The following is a 26,699-nucleotide window of genomic DNA, read 5'->3' on the forward strand; positions in this document are numbered from 1 at the left end:
ACTGTCTTGCCAACAAAACTTGTCTGACATGAATTTATAAAGAAAAGGCAGAGAGAAAGCAAGAGAGCCAGGAAGGAAGGAGATGAAATATACATGAGAGACTTAAACATAAAAAGCAAAGAGAAATGGGGGGAAAAAAGGAGAAAGAATAAAAAAAGAAAGACGACATGAAGGGTTTACATTACCCGGGGGCAAGTTCAGAGTGTCCTCGGAATTAAAAACCTTACAAGCCAAGGAGCTGGCGTTGTGCTTCTATACCCAGAGAAACCAGTCCGTAGTAAGTCCATGATCCGAGGAGCTGATCGCCTCAGATTGTGCCTATAAAAAGTAATCACCCCCTTGGATGTTTTGAAATGTTATTACCATGCAACATTAAATCCCAGTATGTTTAATTTGTTTTTTTGGAAACTGAACAACAGAAGAAGACTGTTTAATGTCAAAGTGAAAACAGATCTTCTCAAAGTGCTCAAAATTAATTGCAAATATAAAACACAACATAATTGAGTCACCCACTTCAAGTCAGTCTTTGGCAGCCATGACGGCCTCGAGTCTGTGTGCTGTGCGCAGGCCTCTTATTAGTTTCTACACATCTGGACCGCTCTCTTCTTTCCAATTCTGTCCAGTTGCATGGAGATCAAGTCCAGCCACCAATTCTCAAGGGGATTGCAATGTGGCCACTCCAGCACATTACCATTGTTGTTTTGAAGCCCTTCCAGGGTAGCTCTGGCTATATACTTGTGCTTGTTGACTTCTCCTGCAGTGCATCAGGTTTTCCTCCAGGATTTTCCTCACTTTGCTGCCTTCATTCTACCCTATGTAGCATCCCGACTGCAAGATGCTGCCACCAGCCATGCTTTATGGAGGAGATGGTGTGTTTTTGATAATGTGCAGTGTTCGGCTGAACACGGCGTTTAGTCCCATAGCCACAAAGCTCAACTTTGGTCCATTGACATCACAGAACCTGACTTCAGAGTCTCATGAGTCTTCCGGAACAGTCTAGCCACACGCCACACTCCCATAAAGCTGCCACTGGTCAAAGAATCCCGTCAACAGTTGTTGTCTGCACAGTCTCGGCCTCTGTAGCTTGTTACTCCTTCAGAACTCCTTCTGGGTGGCTTCCCTCACTAGTGTTCTTCTGGCACAATCGCTCAGCTTTTGTGAACGGCCTGCTGTAGGCAGATTTACAGCTCCGCCATACTCTCTCCATTTCTTAACTCTTTCAGGGCTGATATTGACTTTTGTCAAAAGGAGGGGTTGACAATGGTAATCGACTGTAAACTATGACAAAACCCACCGTTTCATTTTAGTTGGACTCTCGTTACTAGAAAGAAAGTTAGATTCATTAGTTTGACTGAGATTCCCTGCACTCTCGTGAGTAGCAAGGTGCACACGACGGCAAAAATGGCACTGACATCTGGCGAGAGATCAAAGCGAATGTGTAAAGCAAAACACTCCGTGGACGACTTTATTGCCTATTATCTCTGAACTGGACTATGACTTGTCGGACTCGAGTTTTTGATACAAGTGATCGAAGATGAATGTGAGGTTCCAGCTTCAGCTGATTGGTTCCCAGCTAGCCGTGGCACTGACAATGTTCGCCAGGGAGGACTGCCACTTAACAATGATAAGAGGTAGAAACCAGATTGTAACGCACTGCGCCTGTGTCCCAGCCACACAAAGACAGCCTGGCAGCAAGCAAGCCGCACATTCTTGGCAAACTGATGGCCACAGCATGCAGCAACAGACGTTTTATGTTGACTTCTGAGTGAAATCATTGCTTTTTGGAAAAAATATTCAGCCCTCAAAGAGTTAATGACTGATGTCACTGGACTCCAAGGGATATTCATCCACCCATCCATCCATTATCCAACCCACTATATCCTAACTACAGGGTCACGGGGGTCTGCTGGAGCCAATCCCAGCCAACACAGGGCGCAAGGCAGGAAACAAACCCCGGGCAGGGCGCCAGCCCGCCACAGGGAGGGCTATTCAGTGACTTGGATATTTGCTTGTCTCCTTTTCAGTTACCTTTCCATGGAGTCGCTTGGAGTGTTCTTTGGTCTTCATTGTGTAGTGTAACACTAGATGGCGCTATACCAGCAGTTAACCAAACACACAGACACTGACAACACGAAGTTGTTTAATCTTCTTTTGCCTTCTTATATAGAGCACAATAAACAGGTAATAATAACAATAATATACATACAATAAGCACAATATTTTCTCCTCCACTCCTCCAAGCAAGCTCTGTCACTCCAGCCTCCTTGCTGGGTCTTCAGTAGTCCTTTAAATAGTCCTTGACCCGGAAAGTGCTCCTGTTCTCCCATCCCCTTGACTTGCCAGCACTTGATGGAGAACTTGAGGTTTTCTTCAGCCCTGAAGTACTTCTGTGCTTCCATCCCTGTGAAACAGTAGGGACTCCCCAGTCTCCCTGCAACGTCTCCTGGTGGCACCCACGGTACCCAGCAGGGCTGTGCTGCTGAACTCCAAGTCCCATAGTCCAGGGAAGCTGCTATCAATCGTCCTGGGGGAGGCAGTGTCCCTGATAAGGTGCCTTCCCCCATCCTTCTGTTACTGGCAGGGATAAACTGCTGGCCGTCCCTTACAGTAGGTTAAGCCACCATAGTGATTCACCAGAAGTTGGACCTTCCATTTGTACCACAGCTAATTGAAACCCCAGACAGAGGATCTCCCTTGGACTAATCACGTGACTTCGAAAACCAATTGGCTGCAACACTGAGAATGTAGGGTGGTCATATTAAAGAGGGTGAATACTTGTGTGATCGATTATTGTGTTTTAGCTTTGTAATTAGCGGCAGCGCTGCTGTCCTACAGTAAGGAGGCCAGGGTTTGCGTTCCAGCTCCTCCTTGCGTGGACTTTGCATGTTCTCCCCCGGGTGCTCCGGTTTCCTCCCACTGTCCAAAGACATGCAGGTTAGGTGGCTTGGTTTCACTAAATTGTGTGTGATGGACAGTCACCCCGTCGAGGCTTTGGCTCTGCCTTGTTCTCCATGCTGGCTGTGATAAGCTGCCAACCTCCCTGCTCAGTAGTAATGCATGGTATGTTCTAGTTGTATTTAGGCCACTTCACAGAGATCTGTTTTCACTTTGACACTAAGGGGTCTTTTTCTGTTGATCAGGGTCATCTGTGTTGTATAACAATAAAATGTGAAAATGTCCAAAAGGGGGAATACTCTTTTAAAGGCAGGCAGGACCATGTACAAACGAGTGTTGTTGCAGGAGGTGCCATGCCCATCTTTCATCTCAAGGAGCCAGTGCCATGTGCCCCACATCCAAGCATGTAGGTCTCCTGTAGAAAGCCCTCTGGAGGAGGACACATGTTCCTCTAAAACTTAAAGAGCTCGGCCCATGTCCCCCTATATGCAAGAAAGCTCTCTGGGAAAGGGCTCTCCAACAATTAATAATGCTTTCCAAATGCACTTTAGAGGTCTCGCCTACCTCTACACCATGAAGCGCAGGTCCTATCTAACAATATATCCAGGCTAAACCATCCCTTGTGAGTCTACAGTACCAGAAGCTGATCTCAGGACAGCCAGAAGTATGTAAAGCAGTCCTTTGAACAGATGCACTCCTGAATAGATGCCATTGATATCTGTACTCCAATATGCTGGTCAGATGTGCCTAACAGATACCCAGTGGCAGGTCCAGAATGTCCTCAGATTTCTCCACTTGTCTCATGTGTCCCTATTTAGAGTCTATTTACAGTCATATAAATGGCCTCACATCTCCCTTGACACCCCAAGGGGCTTGTTAGCATCCATCCATGCGTGTGGGATGGAGTTTCACCCATCTCTTCATATCCAGGCCAACATACAAATGTCCTCTGTAGGATATCCATTTACTTCTACACCCCAAGAATAGGGTCTGATGGACGCCTTGATCCAGCCAGCCAGATGCATACATGACCACAACCTGAGAGCTGGTCCCATCTACTAATACCCCTCGAAAGGCTGGCCTGTGATGTGCTAATCCCATACACCACATCACCACTGAAAACACGTCCAAGTGCGCCTTGACAGTGATGAGTAAATTACAGTACCCAGAATCTGACTTATTTATGTTGCACGTTTCATGTGTATTACATTATAGCACAATTGGAGATCTGCATTCTTATATTTTAAGTTCTGGATGCATTTTGTGAGGACCACACAAAGTGCACCCAGCGGGATGAGGATTACAACCATTAGCCTTTCAGCTTCAAGCCAATGAGTCGCTCTGCTGGCTCAAAGAGGCTCAGGTTCTCCTGATTCCCACCTCTACAGTCAGGTCCATAAGTATTTGGACAGTGAGACAATTTTCCAAATTTTGGCTCTGTATGCCATCACAATGGATTTGAAATAAAACAATTGTTACGTGATTGATGTGTAGACTTTCAGCTTTAATTTAAGGGGTTTACTAAAAAAAAATATTATATGAGCCGTTTAGGGAGGACAGCCATTTCTCTGTATAGCCCACCATTTCCAGGGACTCAAAAGTATCTGGACATTTGAATGACAAGCTGGTCCACAGTCAGGTGGAAGCAGTTCTCTCATTATTTCATGAACTATTAAGCAGGTAGAAGGTCTAGAGTTGATTCCAAGTGGGGAATTTCCATTTTGAAGTTCGTCACTGTGAACTCTCAATAAGAGCTGTCTATGCAAGTAAAAAACAGGCCATCATTAGGATGAGGAAACAAAACAAACATCAGAGAGATGGTAGAAACACCAGGAGAGGTCAAATCAACCATTGGGTACAGTACTTTCTTAAAATGAAGGAACACACTGACGAGCTCAGCAACTTGAGAAGATCTGGAAAATCATAGAAGACAACTGTGCTGGATGAGGGCAGAATTCTGTCCTTGGTGAAGAAGAACCCCTTCATAACATTTAGTCAAACCAAGAACACTCTGTGGGAGGTACACCTATCAAGTCTACAATCAAGAGAAGACTTCAGGGAAGTGAAGACAGAGGGGTGGCAAACCACTGGTAAGCCTCGAGCATAGGAAGGGCAGATTAGACTTTAACATGTTTTAAAAGCCTGTCCAGTTCTGGTGCAGTTTTATTTGGACAAAGGAAACTAAGATCAATATATACAAGAATGTTGGACAGTACGGAGAAGAGAAGAAATGGTTCAGGATCCAATGAATACCACATCTTCTGTGAAACATAGTGGACAAAGTTTTATGGCATGATCATGCAAATGGAAGTCGATCACTGGTGTTTATTGATGATATGACTGCTGGTAGAAGTACCAGGATGAATTCTGAAGTGTAAAGAGCTATACTATCTGCTCAGATTCAGCCAAATGCTGCAGAACTGACAGAACGATGCTTCACAGTACAGATGGACAATAAGCCAAACCACACTGTGAAAGCAAACCAAGTGCTTTTCAAGGCAAAGAAGTGGAATATTCTACAATGGCCAAGTCAATCAACTGACCTCAACCCAATTGGACATGCATTTCACTTGCTGAAGACAAGACTGAAGGTAAAATGTCCAATGAACAAGCTGCACCTGAAGACAGCTGCAGTAAAGGCCTGGCAAAGCATCACTAGAGTGGAAACCCAGCACTGGCAGATGTCCATGGGGTCCATGATTTTCAACCAGAATGATTATATTTATGATTATATTAGTATGTCCAAAAATAGGGGGGACCATATATAAAAATGACGGTCTTTTCTAGAATTTTTTTGTTAAACCCCTTGAGTTAAAGTTGAAAGTCTACACTTCAGTCACATCTCTTGATTGCTTTATTTCAAATCCATTGTGGTGGCGCACAGAGCCAAAATTGTGTTAATCTTTGTCACTGTCCAAATGTATATCTTTGATCCCCTGGCTTCTAGTGGGCCTTCGCCCCTTCTTTGCCAAGAGGTCAGATTTTTTTCTGTGTTTCAGTCCTAGCTCAGGATGGTAACAGGACTCTCTGTTTTTCAGATGGCATCCACAGTGTGACAGCGCAGTGTGTCCTGCGCGTCCTCATCATCACAGAGGAGATGCTCTCCAGCAGCGTGACGGTCCGCCTGCAGAACATGTCTCAGGAGCGCTTCCTGTCCCCCCTTCTGGGCCAGTTTATGGATGGAGTGTCGGCTGTGTTGTCAGTGCCCGTGGAGGATATTTTTGTCTTCAACATCCAGCGTGATGGGGATGTAGAAGGGGACATACTCAATGTGAGCTTCTCGGCGGTCCAGCCTGGCGGCCAGTTTTTCCCGACAGAGGTGCTTCAGGAGCAGCTGTACTTAAACCGCGTGCGGCTCACGGCCTTGGCACAGCTCAGCGTGCTGCCCTTCGATGACAACGTGTGTCTGCGTGAACCCTGCCAGAACTACATGCAGTGCATCTCCGTGCTCAAGTTCAACAGCTCCGCACCCTTCCTGGCCTCACCCTCCATCCTCTTCAGGCCCATCCACCCCATCACTGGGCTGCGATGTCGATGTCCGGCCGGCTTCACCGGAGACTACTGTGAAACGGAGCTCAACTTGTGCTACTCGAACCCCTGCATGAATGGTGGCGTTTGTGCGAGGCGTGAGGGAGGCTTCACCTGCATCTGCCGAGAGAACTACACAGGTAAGCTGATGGATACCATTCATTGAAGAAGATGTGAGCCATAGAGAATGTTTCTGTAATCCTGGCCAAACTATAAATAGGCAACATCAGGGAGATTAAGGCCTTCAACGAGGGCACAGTGTTGTCAACACTGGGGTGGGAACGAGTGTGTATATTAAAAGGGCAGCTTTCACGAATGATAGAAAGAGCAGAGGTTATCATCGACTGTGGCCTGTTGTCCAGCACACAGTCCATGATGAATGAAATGGCCAAGATGATGTGACAGGTCACTGCGGTCAGTAGAGGGCCCCGACTTCCAGTCAGTCCAAGCATTTGGGTGGGCCGTGCGGGTGAGCACAGGTTCAGTCTAGTGGAGCCGCAGTTACCGATGACTGCTTAACTTGTTGAAAGACGAGACGTCTTCCTTTGACAACAATGTGGGGACTGAACTTCCAGTGGAGACGGAGATGGTGGCATGCAGGGAAGGTTTGGGAAGCTGCTGCAGAGAGCGCCGCGTCTTTGATCAATAAAGCATGGCTCCTGGGAGCTGGCCAGGGTAGGTTAGGGTAGGGTAGGGTAGTGGCAGCTGCACAAACAAGTGTGCGGATGCCTCTGTGGCCAAACTGAACCAGAAATCCTGTCTTTTAGTTAAGAAGAACAGTGTGAAGCTGGGGATTGTTGGGCATGACGCGGGAGTCAACCAGGGTCATCTGATGTATGTGATCACAGTTTTTATGGAGAATGGTGGGTAGGGGGGTTTACAAGAGACCATTTTTCAGGGTTCAGAAATATTTACTTCATTCGAGTTTCATTTTCGAGACCTGTCTGCAGTTTTGCATTGATTATGCTGCCCAATTTCAACTCATCGTTCAGCATGTGACGTCTCTCTACGCAAAGGAAATGTCGCAGGCCACTGTGAACGAAAGCATTTACCCTGTGGAGCAAAATCTGCTGTGTACTGATCTTCACGAGCAGGCTTTGTGCGCTTTAAAGTGCTAGGAACCGTTGCACGTTTATGTGGGTTTGAATTATCGTGAGCATGGACTCCTCCCATCTCCCAAAATTAGTCAAGTCGTGCTCAGGAATGTCGAAAACGGGAAAAATGACACATATAGTGCAAAATCTTATGGGATTATTTTGCTGAAAATTAAAGGAGTAGTCAGTCAGTCAGTCATTATCCAACCCGCTAGATCGTAAGACAGGGTCACGGGGGTCTGCTGGGCGCAAGACAAGAACAAATCCCGGGCAGAGCGCCAGCCCACCGCAGTTAAAGGAATAGTCCACCCACAAATGATATTTGGTATTTGGTACACTGTATTAATCCCCAAGGGGAAGCTGTCTTTTCGCATGACCTTTGGGGGTCAGAGTGCAGGGTCAACCATTGTACAGCGCCCCTCATGTTACTAACAATCCATATAGATTGTAATGAAAAAAATTGTAATCTTACGTTTTCGTGCAGAATGGAGAGAAAAAAAGTTTTAGGATGTAATAGAAGCCAATGGTGACCAATGCTGCGCAAAGCCAAAGAAAACGTCACCCGTGTCGCACAATCCACACGTCAGTTATCCAGTTGTATGCTCAAAACGTGCAGGCATTTTGGGTAAAATTAAATTAATACTTACTCCTGGGAAAATCACCATGCTTCATACACAGGAAACACATTCCCATAATAGTGGGCTTTTGGATTGAAGGTCTCCCTCTCCCCCTTATTCACTGGGCTTCAATTAAAAAAGGCAAGAATTATGGGAATGCCTTTCCTGCTGATTGATGCATTCTGATTTTCCTGGAAGAAAGAATGAATACCTTAGCAAAAAACAAATGCAGGTGCTTGGAGATTCCTCAGCTATCACCAATAAAAAATGGTCAAACTCAAAATAGAAAACAATTGAAGCAAATAATAATTCTTTACATTCATATAGCGCTTTTGTACGACTCAATGCACTTCATTGTGTGGGGAGCCACTTCTTCCTCCACTGATGGGTAGCATCCACCTGAATGCAGCCATTGTGTGCCAGTATACTCTTAGGTGTTAGGTGGCGAGAGAGACAGTTAGAAACAGGGGATAAATAGGGGTCAGTATAACCGGGGCATGGTGGGCAATGTAGTCTGGACATTAGGATACACCCTACTCTTTTCAAAGAACGCCCTTTACGTCCACAGAGAGTCAGGACCTCAGTTTTACGTCTCATCTGAAGGTCAGTCCAGTGCCTCCATCACTGCACTGGGACATTGGGATCCACATTCAGATCACAGGGTAAGCGCCCCCTGCTGGGCTCACCAACACCTCTCTCAACAGCAACCCAAGCTTTTTCTAGATGGCCTCACATCCAAATACTGGCCAGGCCTGAACATGATTAGCTTCAGGACGATGGCCTCCTCTAAAGTGTGTGTAAAAGTTTCATTACGTCATTCAGTTTCCAAGCTTAAAATTATATTACAGGCTTATGGGAAGAAGCAGATGTGAATATATAGAATCATAAAACACTCTGCTAATTCAAATATAAGTAAGATCAATGGATGATTAGATAATACAGCAGCAGTTGCTTATTAGCACTTTTAGTTTTCACTAGGCAAGTTATTCAGCACTGTTCAGCAAATCCAATATTTTATTAGGAAATACTCAAGCAAAAGCCAACAAACACATAAGATGTGTATTATTTAAAGGCAGCAGGGAGTGCAAATGTGATTATTTCAGAGATAGAAGCAAACATGCACACAGCTCTGGAGCACACAACACACCAAGGAGTGTCCACACTATACCCAACCTGGCCATCTTTGTGCTTTACTGAAGGACCTCACAAAAGGTACGAAACTGCAGACACTTGGAATGAAAAGGGCATGTCGGTAAGAGCAGTTGAGCGAAAATACTGGAAATATACAACATCATCTAAAAAAGACCAAGCATTGTAAACAAATATATTTTTTAATAATGATATTTTGTGTTATAGAAAATTATCAAGAAACTAGCTGTGCTGCCTGTCTAAGATGAGTTGAAATCTAAGTAATCAAAGTTGACCTCAGTGTTAACGTTTGCAGTGCACCATGTAATGTATATGTCTCTGTTATATGCCATTTGGAATGGGATGCATAAAAGCAGTGTTAATGTTTGTGATGCGCCATCTACTGGAATGACAACTGCAGTGCATTTTATTACCACAACTTTTTGTGATGTGTCATCTGTTGGGATAATGAAAAGCAATGCATATGTCTTTGTTATATACCATTTGGTCTGGGATTCATAAAAAAAAGTGTCAATGCTTGTGATGTGCCATCTGTTGGAATGACAAATGCAATGCATTTTATGATCACAAATTTTTATGATGTGTCATCTGTTGGGATAACAAAAGCAATGCATATGTCTCTTATATGCCATTTGGTATGGCATTTATAAAAGCAGTGTTAATGCTTATGAAGCGTCATTTACCGGAATGACCAATGCAATGCATTTTATTACTACAAATTTTTGTGATGTATCATCTGTTGGGATAGCAAATGCAATGCATGTGTCTTTGTTATATTGTTATATGCCATTTGGTCTGGGCTTCATAAAAACAGTGTCAATGCTTGTGTTGTGCCATCTGTTGGAATGACAAATGCAATGCATTTTATTACCTCTAATGTTTGAGATGCATCATCTACTGGGATAATAAATGCAATGCATATGTTTGCTATATGCCATTTGGTATGATATTTATAAAAGCAGTGCTAAAAGTTTGTGAAGCACCATCTACTGGAATAACAAATGCAATCCATTTTATTACCACAAATGTTTGTGATGTGTCATCTGTTGGGATACAAAAGCAATGCATGTGTCTTTGTTATATGCCATTTGGTCTGGGCTTTGTAAAAACAGTGTCAATGCTTGTGATGTGCCATCTGTTGGAATGACAAATGCAATGCATATGCCTCTACATGTTGTCTTTGCTGGGAACTCATTGGAGAACAGGTGACCATGAAAGGTGGTGTATTTTGAAATGAACAGAAGATGAAAGGCATAATCACGGGTCACAAAGCCAAACAAACTGAACATCCAAACCAAAACACAAAACCAACTGCTGTTGAGATCTTCTCAGAAGAGCATTTTAGCTTCCACTACAGTAATCCCTCACTTATCGCGGGAGATAGGTTCCAAGGCCGACCGCGATAACTGAATTTCCGCGAAGTAGGGACACCATATTTATTTAATTATTTAACGTGTATTTGGACGTTTTTAAACCCTCCCTGTATTGTTTACAACCCACCCTTTACTCTGTTAATAACAGGGACAACTGCTAAGCAATATGAAATTGGTAGATAAGTTTACACTTACTGTATAGCGAAGTACACGTAGCAGCTTGTAGGCGGTCATGACGTCGTCGACCTTGTTGCAAAGATTCCTAAAGCAGATTCCATCCAGACTACTGCCTTATCACGTCCACTTGCAACTCGTTTTGCGCCCTGGTTAAAGGCTGTAGATCTTATATGCTTTTCCTACTTTTTAAATAAAAAGAATCGTGGACTCATTGATGCTGTAATGGTGTCCTGCAGCGGTGTAGCTGTTCCCTTCCTTCAACATATCCAAAACTTTTACCTTTTCTGCAATCATTTGCATCTTCTGTTGGTGCTTGGACACGACCCCTGAAGCATTAGCACGTTAATGCTGAATGAGTGAGATGAGACTTCCTGGTTAATGCAGCACTCCATCGCTGAGCCAATCAGCAGTACACAGGAACTTAACTGTGTGCTCTGATTAGGTAGCTTCTCAGCCATCCGCCAATAGCATCTCTTGTATGAAATCAACTGGGCAAACCAACTTAGGAAGCAAGTACCAGAAGTAAAAAGACCCATTGTCCGCAGAAACCCGCGAAGCAGCGAAAAATCCGCGTTTTATATTCAGATATGCTTACATATAAAATCCGCGAAGTCGTGAATCCGCGAAAAGTGAACCGCGAAGTAGCGAGGGATTACTGTACTCTAAACAGAAAAATTGGCAGTAAAATTCAAATTGATTTAATATTGAGACATCAAATTCTTTGTGCCGCCATGTAGAAATTAAAGATCTCGTATTCACAACAGGCTGATTTTTTTGTTGAGCGAGACACGACAAAAATCTGTTATGTGCTGTTTGTCACCCGTGGTTAGATTTATCTACTTTTAGGACTTTTTTGTGGACTGCAGAACTGTTGGTTTACCAAGATGTTCTCCTTCAGGCCATGTCACGTTAGACAGTGATTTACATTTACTGTACGTCAGAGGCAGTTGGCAGCGTACTCCCGTGAAGGTCTGACATACCCAGCAACTCAGTCTGATTAGTCTGCGACTCGCCCCACTGTATGATTTTGTCTTTAGTCGTTGGGGTGTAGGAGAGCTGACAGCCAATGAATGCTCATTTCGAAGTACAATGCATAGAATGAGTAACGTGTACTGTATGTTTTGGACCTCACAAATAGAAAGAGAAGCTCGTATGTTTGATGTCTCCTATTTTATGTATCACAACAGAATGAAAAGAAAGAAAAAAAGCAGCAGAGATCACAGCTGAACTTGCTTTACCTGTTTGCCCTTCATGCAGCACCATCTCCACTAGGATTCCCGATTTTGGTTGACAGAAAAAGAGGCGAAAGCAGCTGTGCTGGACAGTTAGCCCACTGTTGCATAAGTTGCCATGCACAGCACTTTTTCGGTCATTTAACTGATATGGTCCGGTGATGGGTGGTCAGCACAGTTGCAATTTTTCCCTTGGGGATTAACAAAATGTATCAAATCAAACTAGAAGTCATGTAATGTGACACCAGCGTTAGATTAACAAATCTGTTTAATGGAAAGGTAATGGATAACATTCACCCATAAATGTTCCCTTTCATCAAGCAATTGTTAGTCCCATAAAACACATTTGGTAGGTGGTCTTCAAAAGTTCAAAGTACAGATATACTAATGGCTCCTTTGTTGAGTCTCTAGTGATGTCTTTATATTATTAAATGTTGAACAGGACATGCCCTGCAAGCGGCCCTCCAACTTACAGGGAAATCATGGGGGTTGGATTGGCACTCCAGCCACCGTAAAAAAAAACCTCACACAGCTCTGAGACGACTGAAAGGACTCCATTTTGCTCTCCTTGGGAGTAGCTCTCTCGCATCATGAAGGGGATGGGGGGAAAGCCCTCAGGAGCCCCATCCCCAGAAGAGTCGAAACCGTTGGAGAGCCAATAGGGTCAGGTCTGTTGGGGATCGGAACTGGTGTGGTGCTGAGGTGCGCACAGCAGCACTCAGGTCCCAATTTGAGGTGGCCCATACGGGTGGGCATATGGAATGTCTTGTCTCTCCAGCAAGATGATCATCTTCCTCTGCTGTCGGAGGAGCTGTGTAAACTCCACATTTCAGTGGCGGCACTCTCTAAGGTGTGCAGACCGGGGACTGGCCGAGATCTCTGTAGGTGGATACACCTTTTATTGGCCTGGTCGGTCATATTCAGGGAGTAGCTGTTGCTGTAGCAGATTGTCTTCTTCCGGTGGTGTCTGATGTCACTCCTTTCAATGAGCGTATTATGAGACTCAGATTACAGCACTCTCTGGGTGCCTTGTCTGTTGTCTCAGTGTATGCTCTGACCACGGTGAGTGATGTCTCGGCGAGGGAGACATTTTCTTCACAGCTTCACTCGGTGGTTGATGGCTGCCCACGAGGTGACACTCCTCTGGTCATGGGTGACTTCAATGCAGCCACTGGCACTGACAGGGCTGGCTATGAGGATTGTCTCGGTCCCCATGGGACTGGTGACTGTGGTGAAAGTGGCTCCATGTTCCTTGACTTTGCAAAAGGCCAGGGGTTGCAAATCGCTGGATCCTGGTTCCAGCGCCCTGAACCGCATCGTTGGACTTGGTACTCCAATACTGGTGGTATGGTGAAGGAGATGATCACATCCACTTGGGCAGATGCTTGTGGCTCTTGCAAAACTGCAGGGTCTACAGAAGTGCGCAGTTTGTGAATTCTGACCAAAGACTTGTTGTTGCTACTCTTAGGATGCAGCTTAGGTCCAGTAGGTTACCACCTACTAGGAAAATGAGCCTGGACTTGGCCAGACTCCAAGACCGGGCTGTTTCTAATGAGTTTGCATGGAGTTTGTGTGAGGAACTTGCAGATTTGGGTACGACTGCCGATCATAATGTGATGTGGGAGACCTTCTGTGACAAGACCCTGAAGGTTGCTGAGGGTTATGTTGGTGTTCCCGGTGTTCCCAGAAGGTGTTTCATCTCGCAGGGCACCCTGGATTTCATCAAGAGGAGTCGCAGCGCACGGTTCAATGGAAACTATGGTCTGTACTGGGAATTGAGAAGGATGGCTGCAAGGGCTCTGAGGGCAGATAAAGAGGCGTTTGTTAGAGGAATCTGTGAGAAAGTGACACACCATCTGTGGTCTAGCGACCTACGTCCTGCTTACAGAGGAATCGAAGCATTACGCACATCTGAATCTGTTCCTCGGAGAGTCGCAGTCAGGGCGGCTGATGGAACGGTCCTTACGGATGACACTGCAGTTGTGACCCGCTGGCCTGGCTACTTTGAGCAGTTGTTCAAAGCTGATCCTCCGGCTAGGACGTTGGATATCTCTGGGTCCACGGTTCTTGAGGCTGATCCTCCAATTAGCTGTGAACCACCCAATCTCACTGAGATTGCACAGGTGGTGAACCAGCTGAGAGGGGGGAAAGGCTGCAGGGATCTGTGGTATCTGGGGTGAACTTCTCCAGGCTGGTGGTAAGGCTGTCCTCCTGGCATTGCAAGCAATCTTTGCTTCTTTCTGGGAGACTGGCATCATCCCAACTGACTGGAAAATGGGACTTGTCGTCCCTATCTGGAAAGGGAAGGGTGATCGCCTGGATTGCAGCAACTACAGGAGGATAAGACTGCTCTTGGTGCCGGGTAAGGTCCTTGCTAGGGTCGTCCTCAATAGGATCCGTGATCACTTGCTTACCTGCCAGCGACCAGAACAGTCTGGTTTTATGCCTAAGAAGTCTACCATCGACCGCATCCTGGCACTGAGGATTCTCATGGAGCACAAACATGAATATCAGCAGAGCTTCTTTGCAGCCTTTGTCGATTTTCGTAAAGCGTTCGACTCAGTTGATCAAGCTGCCCTGTGGGACATCCTGAGGATTCGCGGGATCCCCTCGAGGTTGCTGGATATCATGGCCGGCCTGTACACTGGTACTGTGAGTGCTGTGCAGACTGGACGCAGAACCTCTGTGTTTTTCCCTGTTGATTCTGGGGTTCATCAGAGGTGTGTTCTGCTCCTACTCTGTTCAATGCTTGTATGGACTGGATGTTGGGCAAGGTAATGGTGGTCCAGGGCTGTGGGGCATCTGTTGGTGAAGAAAGATTCACAGATCTTGACTTTGCTGACGATACTGTGATCTTCACGGAGGCAATGGAGGCTCTGATCGGGGCACTGGAGAGACTGAGCGAGGAGTCTAAGCATCTGGGCTTGCGAGTGTCCAGGCCTTTAATGACCTCTCGGGCAGAGCCATCAGCAGTGTGTCTGTTTGCGGAGAGAGTGTTGACCTTGTTGAGAGGTTTACTTACCTTGTCAGTGACATTCATGTCTCTGGTGACTCTTCCTATGAAGTCAGTAGACAGATTGGGAGAGCATGGGGGGTCATGAGGTCGCTGGAAAGGAGTGTGTGGTGCTACCGATATCTATGCAAAAGGACGAAGGTCCAAGTCTTTAGAGTCCTGGTGCTTCCTGTCTTGCTATATGGTTGTGAGACATGGACGCTATCCAGTGACCTGAGATGAAGACTGGACTCCTTTGGTACTGTGTCTCTCCGGAAAATCCTTAGGTACTGTTGGTTTGACTTTGTGTCGAACGAGCGATTGCTCATGGAGTCCCGAATGAGGCACATTACCTGCATTGTGAGGGAGCGCCAGTTACGGCACTTACGGCCATGTGGCGCGTTTCCCCGAGGGTGATCCAGCTCGTAAGATCCTCATTGTTGGGGAACCGAGTGGCTGGACCAGGCCAAGTGGTCCCCCACGTAACACCTGGCTGCGGCAGATAGAGGGTCATTTCCAGAGGGTGGGAGTGGACCGCATGTCTGCCTGGGGGGTTGCCAACTGGGATCCTGAGTTGTTTCGTCGTGTAGTGGGTGTGGCAACTAACTGTACCAGTGCATGCTCCCCAACTTGACTTGACTTGACTTGAACAAGACGCTTCTTTGACAATTCAGTTTGACTTTTGAAGGCATCATTCAGCCAGCAAGTAGAAAGGTGAATGGAGTCAGTTACACCCTACAGATATTTTTCATCTTGTTTTGCATGCCAACACTTTAGGGAAATATTAATCCTGGTAAAACAATTGTTATATAAACAGTCCAGCAAATTACACACCGTATTTGAACATTGATTCTGATAACCTCAGCATGACAAAGCCTAAGTAGTTCATAATGTTGCTCTGGACATAGCATCTTTTAGTTTGGGATTATTTACCAGAACCATTTGAAGGCATTAAATATGCAAATGTGGGACTTTGTACTATGAATACGTTTGACTTACGGCTGCTGAAGTTTTGATGTCACCATAAAAAACCTCCCGCTGTTCCAGACTGGTGCTGAGATGTCACCCAGTCCAGGTGGGTTCGGTGTGTGGTGGTTTCGGCAACACACTATCAGCACATGCTCCCAACCTAGTGTGTATAATATACGATGAACATCAGTAATAATTTTAAGTGCTGGTGGTGTTAGGAAATAGTTGGTGGACTACGACGACACCCACCATCATGCAGAATAGGGTTACAATTGCTCAAACAGTGGGTGGGTTTGTACATCTATCTTTATGTATAAGTCACCTGTGAGATACAGAAGAGAAAAACAGCCACCTGTTTAGCAGATTTCCTGTGAGATTCATCTGTTCAGAGTAATCGGACGAATTCATTCAAGTATGGTGCCTAGATATTTCTGGGTGTGTGCCACTGCATGAAACAGTTGTGGTCCACCAGCAGGCAAAGGCTTGCCTCACAAGCTTTGCACATCCACGGTGTCCTTCGTTTGCAAATCTTGCAGGATCTTCTGCTTTCGGTCACCTTTTGCGAAGTGCCTTCTTGGAACGTGTCGATCACAGGCTCGGGGTAATGGTGCAGGGGTCGGGGGGCAAGGGCAGAGGATGGTCCAGGCATGGGTGAATGCTCATCGCAGAGTTCCTGTACAAGCTGCACCAGGAACTCTTGCTGAGTTTCGGCCTTTGCGTTCTGCAAAGTGCACAGCTCTTGGCAGAGGACAAAGCTGTTCACCACCGCAATGTCCACAAAATGGAAAAAGAGGGTCTTGTACCACGTTTTAGTCTTGCGTAGCACTTGATAATACTGGATCATCTGCTCAGATCTGTCGATGCCTGCCATGTACTTATTGTAGTCCACCACAGCAGCCGGTATGGGAAGCTGTCTGGTTTCCATGGTCCCCTTGGCCGATTTCACTTTTCTGTCCACCCTGTTCCCCTCGTATGCTTTGTGCATCGTCGTGCACATTGACACTTCCTTTCCATCCATCCATTTGACAAACAGTAATTCTCCTTCCCGAATCCACCTTATGGAGCCTCTCTCAGATGTCTGAGACAGGGCATTTTCGCGCGTACGCGGGCAGCCCTTTCGATTCTCCCGGATTGTTCCACAGGCCACGATGTTCTGCTTCAGAAGGTCCTGGAAGAGCTTGGGACTGGTGTAAAACTTGTCACAGAACAACTTGTAGCCTTCTCCCAGCATTGTGTCCAAAAGCGACATGACAGACACTTTATGTTTCTCAGGGTATACTTCAAAGTTCCAAGTGTAGCCATTGCTGGCATCCGCCAAAACAAATAATTTGCATTCCCACTTTGTCGGCTTCTCCTTGATGTGCTGTTTGGTGTACTTTCTAGTTTTTCTTGACATCATCCTTTCATTGATTGCTAAATGGATACGAGGGTGAAAGTAGGTCTTGCATGCCCGTTGGAGGTCACTCATTACTGGGTAAACTTTGCACAAAGGGTTGTATGCTGGCGTGCCTCTTTTCTTCTCGTTTTCTTTATCATCATCCTCATCGCTCAGATGCAAGTTCCACAGAATTGCCTGGAATCTGTCTCTTGACATCTGAGTTTTGCAAAAATTCTGCCCGTAGATGCTGTCAGTCCAATAGTCTGGTACGGTTGGTAGTCTCACCACACCCATGAATAGCAGAAGTCCGAAGAACGCATACAACTCCCGCCAAGACACGGGCTTCCAGTTGTACATCTTGCCCAGGTCTTTCTGGTGCTGACCATGCTTGTTTGTGTACTTACAAATGTTCTTTACAGTCTCTTTCGAAAAGAAAAGTTGAAACAGTTCCAGTCGGCTGTATTTTTTAGTTATATCAATTTGTACCCCAGGTGTCCTTTTTGGTGTAAAGTTGGGTAGTCTTGGCTGAGCATCATCCTCGCTGACTGATTGCCACTTCTCAGCCGCTCCCGATAGCATCTCCCTTCTCTCTGGGTCAGGTGGCCTCCTCCTCCTCCTTTTTCTTCTCCTCCTTGTCTTTGCCAGACTGCTTTCAGTACACATAGGCAGCATGTCCTCACTGTGCAACAAAAGAGCAGGCATGTCAGGAGAGAACATTAAGAGATAAAGGCTTACCCTGGTAATAGGGTCCTCCATTTTGGGGGCCATTACAGAGTGATGGGGTGGCAGAGTCTATCCCAGCAGCACCAGGAACAAGACAGGGGCCATTGCAAGCACTGTTGTGATTGTCCCTCACAAAATTTACACTCTCTAGTAAATTAAATGTATATTTTTGGGGGTTTTCAGAGCAGCAAAAGCATGCTTGGGTCAAATAAAAATCACACATCTATCAGTACCGGGAAGAGAATTCAACAGGCTGCAGCACTAAGCACCATATAACTATACCACCATCACGGTTAAGTCCTCAACTTAAAAAATAAAGTGAAATAAAACAAAAGACACGTCCTACTGGATGATGAACTTTTACATCTCATGGACTGCAGAGAGCAGCCTTGAACTTCTCCTTTCAGATGCTGTTTTAAGGCTGGATGGGTTTCCTCTGATGCGATCAGAAGGAGTGGAGGAGACTGGAGACAGACTGAAGGTTAACGAGAATGAGCAATGGTAACAAAACCAGCACATTATAATTAAAAGGGTCATTGAAATGATGTCTGAATTCATCCGTGTTCATAACGTGGGGAGAGAAGTTATGCCATCCTGATTAATGTCTATCAACTCAGGAACAGAAACGATTCATTCTGTTGCCAACGCACTAATGATGGATCATTCTGACCCTAGAATGCTGGTAATCTCTCTATTATAGTAAAAAAAATCCTGGGACGAGATGTGATTTTCTCAGAGAGACACTTTCATGTCACGCGAGACGAGACTTTGTGCCAGGAGATTTAACAATGCCCGGAGGCGGAAATAAAAGACAAAGAGTAGATGACAAAGTAGAACGTCGTAAAGAATTTAAAAATGTTGGCGGCATACACATGCAGAGCAGGTTAGAGATAATGGAAGTACTAAAATTTGAAAGTCTCAAAAAAATGATAGTAAAGATCGCATAAGCACAAACAAACGGAAATTATTACTCGGTGAAATAACGGAACAGCGAAAAGAGATTGAATATATTGTTAAGTCGGAAACTTGTACATCGTCTAATTTGTGTTGCCATCAGGGAAAAGTAGTGTTTCTTCCCAAAGAAGAGGCGTATCCGTGAGAATTAAAAGATGTGTTGTTTAATGAAAGTTGAGTTGCACAGATACACAGGAGATGTGAGAGACAGAAACATCATTCAAACACTTCAAACAAACATAAGTCTCTGTCAGGAGTGAATCGAGCTCCGTGTGTAGTCGGAGGGGACAGTTCCGTCTCCCAATTAAAAGAATAGAAAATCTTCCTCTTCATAGGGGTGCGCCTCTGGAGCGGGACCCCCAACAGGAGCAGAGGATGTCTGGGGGAGAAGAGAGACAAGGCAGAGACACAAAAGGACAGCTGCTGTCCGGGCTTTTAAATGTGATGAGATGCAGATAGATAGATAGATAGATAGATAGATAGATAGATAGATAGATAGATAGATAGATAGATAGATAGATAGATAGATAGATAGATAGATAGATAGATAGATAGATACTTTATTAATCCCAATGGGAAATTCACATTCTTCAGCATAATATATATATATATATTATAACGCAGCATGGCAGCAGCAGTAGCAGATCGACCAAAGAGGAGGTAAAAAAAAAAAAAAACTACTTATTTCCCATTCTATCATCGTTTAAGAGGGGGTTTCGGAGGAGCGACCGCACCTCCTTGGGGTGCGTTCAGCCCCCCTCTTCACAACACGAGCGACAGAGACGCAAAGTGGCTGGCGCGTAGAGCATGCCGGGTGGGTGGGGGTGGGGTTGGCAAGCAAAGTGAGCAGGGGGAAAAGCCCCCTAGTAATAATAATAATTAATTACATTTATATAGTGCCTTTCTTGCAACTCAAAGCACTTCATGCAAAACGTATGGGAGCCACTTCAGCCACCACCAATGTGTTGCTCCCACCTGGATGATGTGATGGCTGCCATTTTTGCGCAAGTACGCTCGTCTCACATTAGCTATTAGGTGGTTAAAGGGGTGAGAGAAGCAGTACGCCGGTAAGGATGATTAGGGATCCAGAACAGTTAGGCCATGGTAATACATTTAGTCAAGCCATCAGGGTATATCCTATTCTTTGCAAAAGACACCCAAGGATCTTTTATGACCACAAAGAGTCAGGACACCATTTTTACAGCACAGTCACAGTATTGGGGCATTGCGATCCACACACAGACCACAGGGTAAGCGCCCCCTGCTGATAACCTCACCAACACCTCCTCCAGCAGCAACCCAAGCTTTTCTTGGTTCCATCCACGTATTGGCCAGGCCCAAACATGCTTAGCTTCAGGTGGATAACATCTTCTGTCGTACATGTGTATGGCTGCTGGTTTCAGCCAAGGGAGCTTTGTATCAGCATGTTCCATTTTCGAACACAACAAGCTGGACCTTCTCCAATCGAATGTTGATGCCTTTGAATGTAAACCTGTGGCATAACTGGGCAGGTCTGACCATCTCAATGCCACCTACAAGCCGGTTATTGACAGCAGCAGCAGCAGCAGCTCTCAGCTCTCTCTATTTACTCAAGCCAGAAATTGTTATGTTTGCTGTTTTTCATATCTGCATCTTCATGAGCTTCTGTAACTCAGTATCTCACTACAATTTGCCCTGTGTGCATCATTGTATGTGAAAAGTAAAATTTCATTTGATTTCTTAATAGTACTGCAGTTTAATGCCTTGTGGTTCAAGGAAATACAGAGAAAAGTCAAGCAAAATAACACCTTTTATTGGCTAACTAGAAAGATTATGATATCCAAGCTTTCGAGGTAACTCAGGCCCCTTCTTCAGGCAAGACAAGATGTAGTACCTTGAAAGCTTGCACATTGTAGTCTTTTTAGTTAGCCAATAAAAGGTGTCATTTTGCTTGACTTCTCAATACATCCATAATGACTAACACGGTACAACACCCTAGTACTAAAGAAATACAGAGTAATAAATATTGAAATTATAACGTACATTGAAAAAGTGAAATTGTTTTCATAGTAATCCATTAAGTGAACAAAGATAGACTCCACACCGTGCACAGTAGATGTCATATGATAAGAGTAACCAGAATCTCCCAGAAGCCAATACCAGACATGCGGATGGATTTGTGCATGTAATTATACTGGTCATGTATTTTTAAATTCTTTGCTATAATGCCAGTGTTGGAACGCACAGCACAAAGCTAACACTGATCACAAATACAACATCTCCATAGAACTTAGTAAGATGGCCTACACAGCTCCTCAGATCACTGTAGTCCCGTGTTTCTCAGCCCGTGGGTGTCTGGGCTCCCTGGATTTGTTGTCAGCTCAAGTTGAAAAAAAAAAGGAAAATATGAAATCTGCTGTCACGTTAACGTTTTAAGGGGCTACTGATTGTAGAATTCAGTTCAAAAGGACATGTTGCTCCTGCGTACTGAAGATCTGAAAGCCCAGTTACTAGCAGATGACAACCAGTTATTCACCACACGCTTCATTAAGAAAGCCATCAAACATGGACCAGTTCTCTGAATGCTCCGTAGACATCACCGACTCCAAACTCTTCCAATTCCATATCAACATTCACAAGATTCCTCCAAAAATCCAGAACCAAACAGGAATGTTAAAAGTTGACGTATTTTCGGAGGTATAGATTTACTGTTTCCATTGAAGCATTTCGGCTATTGTGTGTTACCGAGTGAAATCATGAAGCCTTCAGCTTATAAAGGCATTTGGAAACAAAGCAAGCCACTTCCGTACAGAGGGAAATCATTTTGACTTTTTCAAGTGGAAAAATGAAAACCTTGAGACACAAAAAACATTGTATTCTACCGTGTTTGTGCAACAAGCCGTTAAGATACTCTGGGCATCATCACGTTTTGCGTGTTGAATTGCCAAATATAAGAAAGCGCACACAATTGCAGAACAGCTCACCTTGTCTTGTCCAATAGAAGTTCTAGATGAGTCAGAAATGACACCATAATTCCTCTCCGCACTCTCTTATGAAAATCATTCAAGCCTAGGTGACTCATTAAAACGACAAATGGGACAGTACATGTGATTCAGTACTAAACACCCGTGTGTCGAGTTATTTTTGGATGAGTGCTGCGCATAGTTCATCTATCATGTATACTGTATTTAAATGTTAAATAGTATTTCACTATTATACGTCAATGTGTGCCATTTAGGGGAAAATATTGGCTAATTTACACTAAAATTACTTCTAATAAAAAGTCAGCACTGAAGAAAAGTAGGTAAAACTGGGCCCAAAGGCAAACAAAGGTTGAGAACCCCTGCTGCAGACAACACGTTACATGCACTTACTGGCCACTTTATTAGGTACACCTGTTCAACTGCTTGTTAATATTAATATAAATATCTAATCAGCCAATCACATGGCAGCAACTCAATGCATTCAGGCCTGTAGACATTGTCAAGAAAACCTGCATCAGAATGGGGAAGAAAGGGGATTGACGTGACTGAACGTGGCATGGATGTTGGTGCCCGACGGGCTGGTCTGATTATTTCAGAAACTGCTGATCTACTGGGATTTTCACCCACAACCGTCTCTAGGGCTTACAGAGGATGGTCTGAAAAAGTAGAAATATCCAGTAAGTGGGGCGGCACGGTGGCGCAGTGGTAGCGCTGCTGCCTCGCAGTTAGGAGACCCAGGTTCGCTTCCCGGGTCCTCCCTGCGTGGAGTTAGCATGTTCTCCCCGTGTCTGCATGGGTTTCCTCCGGGCGCTCCAGTTTCCTCCCACAGTCCAAAGACATGCAGGTTAGGTGGATTGGCGATTCTAAATTGGCCGTAGTGTGTGCTTGGTGTGTGGGTGTGTTTGTGTGTGTCCTGTGGTGGGTTGGCACCCTGCCCGGGATTGGTTCCTGCCTTGTGCCCTGTGTTGGCTGGGATTGGCTCCAGCAGACCCCCGTGACCCTGTGTTCGGATTCAGCGGGTTGGAAAATGGATGGATGGATGGATCCAGTAAGTGGCAGTTCTCTGGGCGAAAAGGCCTTGTTGACGTCAGAGGAGACTGGTTGGACCTGATAGGACTAAGGTAATAGAGTAACTCAAATAACAAGTGAGGTCTGCAGAAGAACATCTCTGAATGCACAACACATTGAACCTTGAAGTAGCTGGGCTACAGTAGCAGGAACTCACACTGTGTGCCACTCCTGTCAGCTAAAAACAGGTAACTGAGGCTCACCAAATAGAAGACTGGAAAAACGTTGCCAACTCTGATGATTCTCGATTTCTGCTGCAACACTCGGTTGGAACACTCACAATTTGGTGTCAACAACATGAAAGCATGGATCCATCCTGCCTTGTATCAACTGTTCAGGCTGGTGGTGGTGTAATGGTGTTGAGGATATTTTCTTGAACATACTTTGGGCCTTTTAGTACCAACTGAGCATTGTTTGAATGCCACAGCCTACCTGAGTGTTGTTGCTGACCATGGCCATCCTTTTATGACCGTAGTGTACCCATCTTCTGATGGCTACTTCCAGCAGGAAAGCATGTCACGTCACAAAGCTCAAATCATCTCAAACTAGCTTCTTGAACAAGACAATGAGTTCACTGTGCTCAAATGGTCTCCACAGTCAACAAATCGCAATCCAATAGAGCACCTTTAGGATGTGGTGGAACAGGTGATTCACAGGATGGATGTGCAGCCAACAAAGTTGCAGCATCTGTGTGATGCTATCATGTCAATATGGACCAAAATCCCTGAGAAATGTCTCTGGCACCTTGTTGAATCTATACCAAAAGGGGGTCCAACCCTGTACTAGCAAGATGTATCTAGTAAAGTGGCTGGTGAGTGTATGTCAAACCAATAATGACCAGTAAACCACCTCATAAGATAATAACCATTAACAACAACAACAAAAAATGAATATTTCATATCAAAACCAGTCACCAGTATTATTGCCATCTGTGCCATCATTTACAAACACAGAATTTGAAATGTTTGTTGTTATCTGAAGGTTCTGGTTGGTTCTTCTCTTGTCTGTGGCTAGTGAGCAAGTAAATGAAGGACTAGTGCTGTTCCAAACCAGCAAGCATCACAACCACAGGACCCCGTAATTGGTCAGGTCTTAGGCTTTGTTCCTCGGAAGTCAGATGTCAGAACTGGGAATGACGTCAAACCCGAGCTGGCTGTGTTCCTGTAAAATATTTGTAAAACCAATATGGACGCCTCCAGGAAGACCTTTGTTGTGCTCAGAATAAATGGTAGTTGGTAACAATACATTACGCGGTATTCTGCACATGCAAACACTGTAGTAACATATCCACAGGTAGCAGTTGGACAGACTGATTTAATGAGACTCAAATAGACAGAAGTGCTCATAATCAGTATAATACTTCAGCTTTCACTAAAGTTTGCAGTGTACGTCACGACTTTGCATGGACATCGTGATCTGAAGTCGGACAAACTCACACTTGGCGGAGCTACCAAGTAGGAAATCTGACTTGTGGGGGCATTCCTGGATCCTGGAAATTCTGACTTGCTTTCTTCTGAAGTAGTAAGAATGGCCATTAAACGTAGTGTGGGTGTTTTGTGGAGCGACTGACACGTTACGATATAGCACCACAAATGAATGCACTGAAAAATGACTCGGGTCTGGAATACGGGACAAATGAGACATATTTTTAAGCAAAATTGCAGCTGATATATGAGACGATCCCTGGAAACGGGGGCTGTTTGATCACCCCACGTATAACAACATAATAAGCATTCATCATCAGAACTGTGTGCTTGCTCATGAACTGTAAAGTAGAATTGAGATTAAATTTTCAGCATTTAAACTAATGATTGGAATGATCATCATAAAAGTAATTAGCGCACCTCAATTATGCAGAACACTCATTTAATTTTATTAAAAAATAATCCACAGTGATTTTTAAAATGAAAGTAAATGGCAGTTACCAAGCTAAAATCAGCATGGCACCATTTTTTTTTAGAATCGGCCTGATTATTAAATAGCAAAAATTGACTGGCTTCTATTATTGAAGATTGTTTTATTTTTGTTAATGTTTACTGGAAGTACATGCGCTTTATGAAATCTAATAAATGTGAAAGGAAACACGCAGTGATCGGGGCTAAAGCAACGCCTACAGTTGTTAGTTTTACTCTCCAGTGTCTGATCAATGGGATGGTGATGCAGGTAAATCACTGAAAGTGCCGAGGTGTTTGATAGAACGACGCTTATGAAAAAGCAGAACCATCACAGGAACGTCACTGCAGGCTTAGCTTGGCCACAGATTTGGATTTTCACCCTTTCCAGCATTTCTGGCTCAGCGAGGTAGGACTTGGTCCAATTTGAGCAGGCAGTAGTGGGTGACATAAATAAAAGAGATTAAAGTATGTAATGAAATACTAGAAGAGTGAACAACAATATTTTAGTGAAATATTGAGGGCAATGGAGGAAATAAAAGGGCTAGTAAAGACAGTGGCAAATGTCAGGCACTATACTAGACAAAACATGAAGCACAATTGAGGCCCAAATTAATCGTAGGACCATTATACTAACACTGGGGAGGGCCTCCTCCTTTTGCTTTCAGAACTGCCTCCGTATTTCATGGCATGGATTCCTCAAGATGTTATAAACATTCCTTTGAGATCCTGCGCACAGTTTCTGCAGATTCAGATCTCCTGTTCTAAAACATCTCAAAGGTGTTCAGAGTCCGATCCGGTGACTGGGAAGGCCATTGAAGAACACCGAACTCATGGCCATGTTCATGAGACAGATTTTGATTTGTGTCGTGGTACATTATCATACTGTAGATGGCCATTAGAAGATGTGGCCATGAGGAGATGCACAGCAACAGTATAGGCCGTGGCATTCAAGCAATGATTGATTGGTATTAACAGGCCCAAAGAGTGCCAAGAAAATATTCCCCAGGCCACCACACCACCACCACTAGCCTGGACTGTTGACTCAATGCAGGTTGGGTACATGGACTCATTCTTTCAGCACCACATTCTGACCTTACCATCTGTGTGCCTCAGCAGAAACTGAGATTCAGCATGGTTTTCTAGTCTTTAGCCATACAGTTTTGGTGAACTGCAGCCTCAGCTTTCTGTTCTTGGCCGACCGGAGGGAAACTTTGACGTTGTCTTCTGTTGTTGTGGCCTATCAACCTCAAGGTTCAACGTGTTGTGCATTCTGAGATGCTTTTCTCCACACCGCAGTTGTACAGAGTTGAATATCTGAATTTCTATCAGACCAGTCTGGTCATTCTCCTCTTGACCTCTGTAATCAACAAGGCGTTTCCATTTGTAGGACTGCCACTCAATGGATGCTTTGTTTTTTTGCGCCATACATTATAGAGACTGTTGTGTGTGAAAATCCAAAGAGATCAGCAGTTACGGAAATACTCAAAAACCAGCTCGTCTGGCTCTGGCAATCAAGCCAGTGTTTGACGTGAACATTGAGTGAAGCCCCCAACCGGTATCTGCATGAATGTATGCATTGCGCTGCCACCACAGGATCGCCTCATTAGATTGTTGCAGGTACATGAGTGATCCGAATAATTTGCTCAGTGAGTAAATTCCAAATAGTGCTTAGCAAAGCTTGAATCTGAAACA

At 44.7% G+C, this 26,699-nt stretch overlaps 1 protein-coding gene across 4 annotated transcripts in view; it reads left to right on the forward strand.

Moving 5' to 3' along the window:
• Window positions 1-26,699, forward strand: part of celsr3 (cadherin, EGF LAG seven-pass G-type receptor 3) — a 141,091-nt gene that overhangs the window by 15,136 nt on the left and 99,256 nt on the right. For all 4 annotated transcript variants that reach the window (XM_051921238.1, XM_051921237.1, XM_051921236.1 and 1 more), the window contains exon 2: window positions 5,934-6,563. In XM_051921238.1, the coding sequence (XP_051777198.1) occupies window positions 5,934-6,563 (630 nt within the window). The remainder of the gene's footprint in view (window positions 1-5,933; window positions 6,564-26,699) is intronic.

This window comes from Erpetoichthys calabaricus, chromosome 18, assembly GCF_900747795.2.
Source record: "Erpetoichthys calabaricus chromosome 18, fErpCal1.3, whole genome shotgun sequence".
NCBI lineage: Eukaryota > Metazoa > Chordata > Cladistia > Polypteriformes > Polypteridae > Erpetoichthys > Erpetoichthys calabaricus.